General features: G+C 36.1%; 1 protein-coding gene across 1 annotated transcript; it reads right to left on the bottom strand.

Annotated features, from left to right (window-relative positions):
* Positions 1 to 321: 321 nt before the first annotated feature.
* LOC122903525 (angiogenin-like) lies at positions 322 to 603 on the bottom strand (the record flags this gene model as incomplete). The annotated part of the gene is given in 2 exon segments (XM_044244370.1): positions 322 to 567; positions 570 to 603. Coding segments are annotated over 2 exon segments (249 nt in total), but the record flags the coding sequence as incomplete, so codon positions are not given.
* Positions 604 to 10,365: the final 9,762 nt, after the last annotated feature.

Raw genomic sequence — 10,365 nt, 5'->3', positions numbered from 1 at the left:
ATCATGAGCTCCATGAAGGAAGAAACCATATTTGCTTTGGTCACCATTATATGCCCAACATTTCTCAAGGTGATGGGCAAAGTGGCCATTCAGCATTACTACAAGAGTTAAAAAAAAAAAAAAAAAGTCAATATGCAAATCCCTTCATGAAAGGCAATATTACCTGCCTTTCCTCAGTTAGCTGTCATTTAGATCCATTTTTAAGAATAGGGTTTAATAACATTGTAAAATGGAAAGCAAGAGATCCAGACAGCTCATACTCTGGGCCCCTGACCATGAATGTTACCACTACAACTCTGGGGTGTGGAGGGAAATGCAAGAAAAGGAGAGCAGAGTCAGCTGTGGCCTCTGGTTATGGACAGAAAAAGGACTCATCAAAGTGGACAGGCAAGCCATGTTTACAGGCAACAAAAATGCGTCTGAACCCTGGGGTAGCTCTGCACCTGCACGGAGGCCAAGGGGACCCTCCTACATGCCTGCAGGTGGTGACCTGGAAAGGAGACTTGCTTAGTCTTAAAGCTTCTCCATAAGGGTTTCCATTATTTCCACAGATAGCCTTGATGCTGCCCTGTTGCCATGAATAAAGGTGTTGGTGTCTTTGCAAAAAAAAGAAAAAAAAAAAAAAGAGTGGAAGGAAGAAAGGAAGGAAGGAGGTAGGAAGAAAGAAAGAAAGAAAGAATAGAGTTTAATAGGAAAAAGAAAAAGGATATTTATTTTGGGAAAGAAACAGGAAGGCATGAAATTTAAAATGGCTCACTCTTCAATTTGCTCTAGAAGTGACTTGAAATCAAATACTACTGCCCGTGTTGAGCTGGAGTATAAAAAAATTTTCCATTCAATGCTCATCTATGGTCTGCAAATTGTTCATTGATGGCTACTTATTCTTTTCAGCACAAGTTCTTACTGTTAAGAATTATACACTAATGATGTCAAGGGTGAGGCTCATGAAACTGCTGCTGAAGTTCTTGGGAAAGAATTCAAGAGAGAAACAGGATGGTTAATTACATGTTAATTCACTAAGTGGTCCTCTACTATTAGATTTTGAGGTATTCAATTTTCTATTTAGCATGATCTTCAGAGTAACACATACACACACACAAAAAACCAGAAAAAAATAATTGATTTTTATCCATAAAGCCCTCCATCTAATATATAATAAGTAAACCCCAAACCCTAGACAAAATGAATAAAACAAAGTTTCTGTCTTCAAAATGTTTTTAATTTGGCTGGTGATTCTATCAGCAACCAAGCTGAACAGTAAAAAGAAGAAAGAATAATAAAAAGTGAGAATAGGTTGGGCACCTGGGTAGCTCATTGCTAGGTATCCAACTCTTTATTTTGGGTCAGGTCATGATCTCAGGGTTGTAAGATACAGAGCCCTACATTGGGTGACATGCGGGGCATGGAGCCTGCTTAAGATTCTCTCTCTCCCTCTGACCCTCCCACACCAATTCACACTCACAGGTGCTCAATCACTCTCTCTCTAAAAAAAAAAAAAGGATGCCTGGGTGGCTCAGTTGGTTAAGCATCTGCCTCCTAGGGTCCTGGGATCCAGTCCCACATCAGGCTCCCTGCTCAGTGGGGAGTCTGCTTCTCCCCCTCCCTCTACCCAACCTTTCTGCTCATGCTCTCTCTCTCATTCACTCTCTTTCAAATAAATAAATAAAATCTTTAAAAAAAAAATGAGACTAGGTCAAGGGAACCTAGAGACATCTTCATGTGTAATAACATTTGTATTACACGGATCCCAGAATAAAAGTGAGCAAAGTGGGCAGAAAATTTATTTGAAGAAATAAGAGCTGAAAAAGAAATAATAGCTAAAAACTCCCTAAATCTGGAGAGGGAGACATTCAGATCCAGGAGATACAGAGAACCCCCAACAAAATCAATCTGAGGAGATTCACGTCAAGACATATAATAATTAAAATGGTAACAAGTAGTGATAGAGAATTTAAAAAGCAGCAAGAGAAAAGAAAACAATTACATATAAAGGAAACCCCTTAAGGCTATCAGCTGATTTTTCAGCAGAAACTTTGTGGGTCAGAAGGCAGTAGCATAATATACTCAAAGTGATGAAAGGGAAAAAAAAAAAAAAAGGAAAACAAAAACAAAAAACTGTAACCAAGGATACTCTATCTAGTAAGACTATCATTTAGAATAGAAGGAGAGGTAAAGGGTTTCCTACACAAACAAGTTAAAGGAGTTCATCACCACTAAATCAGACTTACAAGAAATGTACAAGGGAATTCTCTGACTGGAAAAAAAAAAAAAAGACCATAATAAAGAGTAAGAAAATTAGAAAGGAAAAAATTTCACAGACAAATATAAACATAAAAGTGGTAGATTAATCACTTATAAAACCAGTATAGAGGTTAAAGCAAAAAGCAGTAAAATCAATTACATCTATAAAAATCAGTCAAAGGACTCATAAAATAAAAGGTTGTAAAGTATGACATCGTGCATATAAAAGGTATGTGGCTTAGAGTAAAATTTAGTGTTTTAAAATGGGTTCTAAGAATACACTTAACTAGATGAGCACTGAGAAATGTACAGAATTACTGAATCATTATATTGTACAACTGAAGCTAACAACACTGTATGTTAAGTATTCTTGAAAAAAAAAATTAGTTTAAAGTATTTTCTAAGAGGTGCCTGTGTGACTCAGTTGGTTAAGCATGTGCCTTCAGCTCAGGTCATTATCCCAGTGTCCTGGGCAGAGGCCCATATTGGGCTTTCTGCTCAGCAGGGAGCCTGCTACTCCCTCTCCTTTTGCCTGCCACTCTGCCAATTTGTGCTCTCTGTCAAATGAATAAATAAAATCTTAAAAAAAAAATTTAAATAAAAATTTAAAAAAATTCATTCTTTTACCAAAACAAGCAAACCCCCCCCCAAAAAACCAAAAGTACGAAACAAACAAACCTACATACCTGCGAAGCAAATAATGAGATATAATGATTATACAATAATAAAATCTGTTATGTACCTGTGAAATTCAGTTTATCTACACTGGATTCATTCATGTGTTTGAATGTAATTTGGGGGCGGACTATTTCAGGCTGATCTTGGCTGGGTCAATTTAACCCAGCTTTCTGTGTCTCTTGTCCTTATGTGGGGCCAATAGGAGGCAAGTCTGGATCTCCTATTTTATGGCAGTGGCTGAAGCACAGGAGAGTAAATCCAATCTCTAAAGTGCTTCTTCAAGAGTCTGTATGCATTGCATTTACTGGTATCTCATTTAGCCAAAGCCAGTCACATGCCTGAACTCAAAATCAAGAGAAAAGGAAAATATTTCACTTCTTTATAGAAAACTGTAAAAACACATAGAAAAGGGTGTAGATACAAGGAAGAGAAGATTCAAAGCAATTAACTCAATCTACTATAGTAATTTATACAAGGAAGCAGAAGCTTAGGATCCAGTTAGAAACTCTGAGGAGTATCAGGATTAAGAAAATCAAATTTATTACTTTACCTTGTACCCTATTTTTAGCACAATTCTAGGGACTTATTTTTAAACTTCAGCAAGTCAATGTGCTTGCTTAAACCTTACTAATTGGTCAAATTTAAGATCTATCTGAAGGTCAAGAATTCCCCATAAACCCTTGAATCTAAGTTTGCTCAATGTTAGAAAAACATCAAGTAACAAGACTTTTAATAGCATGGGATAAAAGCTGTGGGGAAGAAAAAGTGTCTTAATGCTATTTTAAAGCTACTATGTATCAGAATACCACAAGAAGGATGCTCTGAATTATGTTTCCACTCTTTATTAAGATGCTTTGTGTAATTAGTAGTGTTTCTATCAAAATAAATAGTAATTTGAAATTCATCCAAATTAAAAGCCCAAATGAAACAGGAACGTTAGTGATGAATAGAATGTTAAAAGAGTCAAAATTCTCTAGGGTGAATATGTCTGTATGAGTCAGAACAGTTTAAATCAACTCTATAGAATCCATATGGAGTAAAGCAGAATAAAAAGAAGTTTTGGGGAGGAGGAACCAGGAATCCACACAGACTTCTAGCCAAAAGGAAAATTCATTTCCGGTTTTCTGAAAACTCTAAAAATCAGACTAAATTCTATATATGCCATTGTGAAATCTACACTGGCATCTTAAAAAATAAGACAGCAAATATAGTAAAATAAGTCATTATTCATCTTTTATTACATAGTATCTTATAGTTCCAATAAAGGTGGATGCTACAAAATGGAAAGAGTGGGCGCCTGGGTGGCTTAGTCCTTATGTGTCTGCCTTCAGCACAGGTCATGATCCCAGGATCCTGGGTTCGAGCCCCACATCGAGCCCCACATTGGGCTCCCTGCTCAGTGGGAAGCCTGCTTCTCCCACTCTCCCTGCTTGTGTTCCCTCTCTCACTGTGTCTGTCAAAATAAATAAAATCTTTGAAAAAAAAATGGAAAGAGTAAGTTCTTCATATAATATTTTAAAATAAGACTATAAATATAATCTTTTACAGGCAAAGTTGTGAAAGCATTTCCAATATCATTTACCAGGACTAGGGCACATCATCTGGACCTATGTTACTATGCCACCAGCACCATCTTGTTTCAGTGCCTGTTGGTCATAGAACAATGATTTGGCAAGCCCATGCACAGCCACATTGCATCTAGGTAATGATGACTAGTCTGTGATATTCAGAATTACTTATAATGCCTAGGAGAAAGTCAACATAGCAGTTCTGGCCTATGCCTACCATAGAAACAAATAATCATGAGCTTGAGATAATATAAATAAGTGTAGATATTAAGAACTTCTCATCTCCTACAAAACGGAGAAGATTCTGATGTAGTGGGAAGAGCTATGACCTACAAAAAAACTAAAAACCAAAACAAAAAAACCTCTTATGCAAAAATTAAGCTCTAAGATTACCTCATACCATGTGTAAAACAACTAAAATTTAAAAACTTCTTAGGAGAAAACACAGATATACTCTTTGTGATCTTTGGTTAATCAAAGATTTCTTAGATAGGGTAAAAAGTTGGACTTAATGAAAATTTAAAACTACTCTTAAAAGGACACTGTCAGGAAAAGAAACCAAAGTCTGTTAGCCAAACATCTACCTCTTAAAATAATATATTCAAAATATATAAAGAATTCTTACAACTCAATAAAGAGAAACATCAAAATTTTTTTAAAAAATTGACAAAAGATTTTAACAGACACTTCACAAAAGAAAAAATACAGGTTGCAAAAGAAACACGTTAAGATTTGTCAACATCATTGAGATGCTGCTAGCTAAAAGCACAATGAGAAATTACCTAACGTCTACTATATTAGCTAAAATTAATAAACTTGAAATGCCAAGTGTTGGTAAGGATGCAGACTGACCAAACACTTACACACTGTGGTGAGAATACATAATGATATGGCAACTTAAGAAAACAGTTTACCAGTTCCTTATAGAGGTCAATATATACCCACCATATAATCAAGCAATTCCATGTCTACATGTTTATTAAAAATAAAAGAAAACATTTGTTCAAAGACCTGTATAAGAATGTTCATAACACTTTTTTTCATAATAGCCCCCAAATAACCCAGATGTATATTAATTGGTAAAGAGATAAATTGTAGTATATTTGTAAAATGTAATACTACACAGCACTAGGAAGAACAAACTACCTCTACATGCACCAACACAATGAATGTCACAATGATTATGTTCAGTGACAAGCTAGTGACAAAAGGCTACATTCTTTAAGATTTTACTTGTATGATGATCTCGGGATAGAGAAGAGATCAGATGTTGCTACTGATGGGGATGGGGGAGGAAACTTACCACAAAGGACCTTGAGGACGATGGGAAATGTTACGTAATTCAGTTGTGGTTGTAGTCCCATAACTGTTTACATTTGCCAAAACTTATCAAACTGAACATGAGAATTTTATTGTATATAAATTAATCTTAATAAATCTGGCCTTAAAAAAATAAAAGAAAGAAAGAAACAATGGCCGCTTCAACCAGGATGAGAGAGGAAATGGGAAGGAGTGAAGGAGTAGTTGGACAGTTAGTGAAGATGGTGCCATAGGAGGCTCCTGCTCCCTTCCTCTCCACGAACATACTAGATGTACAGCTGCACACAGAGCAGTTACTCATGAGCGAAATTCAGAAACTAGCTAAGCAACTCGTATATGTCCTTGAATGAGAAAACACCAACAGTGAAATGGGAGGGAAAGACTGACACACTCTTGCCCTAAACCCCCAAACCCAATATAGGACCATACAATTGGGAGAGAACTCCCAATGGCCTCCTTCTCTCTGTGGAGCAAAGGGTTTGGATTTAACTCTTAGTGACTCAACTTTTAAGACTCCCGTCAGAGGGATGAGGTTCCAAAACCTTAGCTCTGAAAACCAATAAGGCTTTCATCCACAAGACCCACAAAACCATAGCAAACAAAGGAGCAGTTGTTAATGGGCATGTAAGCCTTCACTATGGCTATTCTCCCAGGGCCCAGCACAGAGGAAACAGTGAAAATTACCCATCTCCCATGCTTTCCCTGAAAGGGGCCCATATGCATAATTTGAAAGCTGCTTCCTGCTTTTAATTTAGTGTACATCCAGGAACTGGTTATGATCCTCCCATGAAACCAGGGAAGCTAATGGACACATCCAGCTCCATCTACCTGTAGCCTGCTCCAAGTTATCACTATCCAGGAATAAAACTTGTATATACAAGTTTTCACCCCAGATTTTGCAGCTACTATCCAAGAGACAGGTCCCCAGATCACCTGATTCTGATAGCCAATGAAGCTTCCATATATGTGGAACACTAGTTCCAAACATTTTGTTCCAAAGGCAACAAAAGCAAAAACAAACAAGTGGGACTAAATCAAATTAAAAAGCTTCTGCACATGAAAGGAAACCAACAATAAAAAGGCAACTTATGGAGTGGAAGAAAATATTTGGAAACCACATATCCAAAAGGGGTCAATGTCCAGAATATACAATATACTTACATAATTCAATAGCAAAAAAAAAAAAAAAAAAAACCAGGAATAACTCAATAAAAAAATGGTCAAAGGACCCAAAGAAACATTTTTCCAAAGAAGACATACAAATTACCAAAAGGGGGATACCTGGGTGGCTCAGTGGGTTGGAGCCTCTGCCTTTGGCTTGGGTCGTGATCCCGGGGTTCTGGGATCAAGCCCTGCATGCATCAGGCTCTCTGCTCAGCAGGGAGCCTGCTTCCTCCTCTCCCTCTCTGCCTGCATCTCTGCCTACTTGTGATCTCTGTCTGTCAAATAGATAAATGGAATCTTTAAAAAAAAACAAAAAACAAATAACCAAAAGGTACATGGAAAGGTGTCCAACATTATTAATCATGAGGGAAATGCAAATCCAAACCACAACGAGATAGCATTTTATACCTATTAGGATAGCCATTATAAAATGATAAGAGATAACAAATGCTCTCAAGGATGTGGAGGAAAAAGAACCCTTGTACACTGTTGGTAAGAATATAGATTGATACAACCACAATGGAAACAGTATGAGGCTCCCCAGAAAATTAAAAATAGAACTACTATATGATCCATCCATCCTACTTCTGGGTAAATATCCAAAGGAAATCATTACTTCAAAGAGATATGAACTCTCATGTTCAATGCAAGCATTATATACAATAGTTACGGTGTGGAAATAATTCCAGTGTTCATCAGCAGATAAATGGATAAGGTAAATCTGGTACATGTATAAAATACAGAATTAATCAGCCTGAAAAAAAGTTCCACCATTTGCAACAACACGGATGGACCTGGAGGACATTATGCTGAGCAAAATAAGCCAGAAAGAGAAAGACAAACACTGCATGGTTTCACTTATATGTGGAATCTTAAACAAACAAACAAACAAACCACATACACATTAAAAACGGGGGAAAAAAACAAACAAACAAACCATAAAAGCATAGAGTAGAAAAGTGGTTGCCAGGGTATCAGGACCTGGGAGACGGGGTGAGGTAGGGGGTGGGGAATAGGGAGAGGCTGGTGAAAAGCTAGAGATTTTAGGATAGGAGCCAAAAAAGTTTATATTATACAAATTTTAAGGAAACTGAGGACCTGGTGGGTAATTATGAGTACACTGGAAAGGGCAGGTGATAGTGGGTTGTGGGAATATAGGAGGGAGGAACATTCTCTGCAAAGGGCAATTTGTTTAAAAACCCAGGCATAAATGGTGCCACAAAGCATTCTCTGCATCATTACTGTTGAGGATGGCTTGAACACATAGAATTGCAAAGGGTGAACACATAGAATTGCAAATAGGGTGCAGGTTAAGTTGGGCTTTGTAAAGCATCCTGGGGATTTTAAGCTTTAACCTTAGAATGATGGGAGTCATTAAAAGATTTTAAACTAGGAATGATCCATTCTAATTCATGTCTCAGGAAAACTTGGTTGGCTTCAGTACAGAGGACTACAGAAGGGTGTGGCTAAATTAACGGAAGGGACCAAGAGTCCTATTGCAGTGGGACGGAGAAAAGTGAAGAATTCCACAAACTCTTATAAGCATATAAAATCCAGGGATTGATTAGACATGAATAGGGTGGTAATGAATAGAGTGGTAATAGGTGAGAATTATGCCCATATTTATGACTTAGGCAACTTGATGGATGATAATTACAATTATTGAGGCTAAGAAATATTGGAGAGGGAGCAGGTTGGAAGGGAAGATGATGGATACATTTTATTATTACCATTATTATTTAGTCATGTCATAAGAATGTTAGTGATATGCTCTCTCCAGTCCTTTTTTTAAATGTCAATGTTTCTGATCTTCAGAACTATAATTCTTATAATGTTAAAAACCTTTAAGCTTCTTACTTTACAAATTATTTTCTTTCTAAAATCTATTGGCACATTTTTACTATCAGAAACGGATACAAAGGACATTGGAAGCAAAAGCTGCTATTTGCAAAAATGGTGGTGAAAGAGTTATATTTTCTTCCTTCTCCTTTTTGAACTCATGAAAGAAATCAGCCACATATCTAAGTTTTAGGAAGAATCAAGTTTTATCTTTTTGTGAAGTTGCCCTCCTTTTTCCTTATCCAATTTCAATATGACTTTATTTCCTTTCTACATAGCTTTGTGATTATAATTATCTGCTTATATTCATATTATTACTAGTACCACATCTCCTTCTACCTTGAAGTCAGAGATTCTGCTCAGTTATTTGGAAGTACCTATGTACCTTGGAAAATCCTATGAGGTATGCCTTTAGTCAGTAATTGCCAAATGACTAAAGAGTCTGTATCCTGAACTTGCTCATCTAATAATTTGGTATCGAAAGTCATTCTATTTTTTAATATCTTTTCTCAAATACTTCATCAATAATATTAAAACAGATGATGAAGCCTTACTCTAAATAACGTGGGGGTTGGTGGTAAGGAGGTGTGAAATTGGTGAAAGAGGTAAAAATGTACAAACTTCCAGTTATAAAATAAATAAGTAATGGGTATGTAATGTACAGCATGTTTAAAAAGTAATAAAAAAAGAGTTACATGAAGAAAATTCTTCCATAAAAAATTAATCTTTAATCTGTTTGACATTATTCCCTTTATTTTTAAAATATCTATTTAACCTTAGTCCTTACAAAAAGGTATGAGAAAAGATCTTTTATCCTTCAAAATGGTTAGTCGCCAGACTTTAGAACACCTAAGCTATAGTTGTCTATGGTGTGAAAGAATGAGTGCCTTTTCTGAGTGGTAAAACCACAATAGTTGCAAAAGTACCACCAAACACATAAACAGTAAAAACCAAAATGGATGGCTTCCCTCAACTGTCACAGATTGGCTGCAACAGTTAATGTGCTCAGGTGAAGCCACAAATGTTACCAGAACTATATAAGAATGTTGTAATCAGAACTTGAATTGTGTTTTGGAATTGGCAGTAAAGGTGACTTGTGGTATAGTTCAAACTGATTTATTTTAGGCTTATTGCCTTGCACCCTTCCTGATAACTGAAAAATTCTTGGTGTTTTTCTTTTCTTTTTAATTTATGCTATCTGATTAACAAAACAGTGCTTTGTGATTTGGGTTTCAGTAAAGGATTTAGTCTATTAATATATATTAATCTATTATATATATTAGTCTATTAATATATACGCTATCTGAAAAAAAGTCCATATTCTCTATACCAAATGAAAGATATAAAAAAAAAAAGGAAGGAAACTGAAAATATGTGTTTACCTTGAGTCACTATTGAATCTGATATAATAGAGGGAATGGTTATAGTATTAGCAAAAACATTATTGTTACCAGATCAAGGCTCACCTGTCAGTAAGGCAGAGTTCTTTACTCATGGAGTCATAGTGTTTGAGGAAAAAATAAAATACATTCTAGAACTATTATCCATCAATGTT

Source organism: Neovison vison, chromosome 3, assembly GCF_020171115.1.
Source record: "Neovison vison isolate M4711 chromosome 3, ASM_NN_V1, whole genome shotgun sequence".
Taxonomy (NCBI): domain Eukaryota; kingdom Metazoa; phylum Chordata; class Mammalia; order Carnivora; family Mustelidae; genus Neogale; species Neogale vison.
This window is presented reverse-complemented; position numbering and strand designations above follow the sequence as displayed.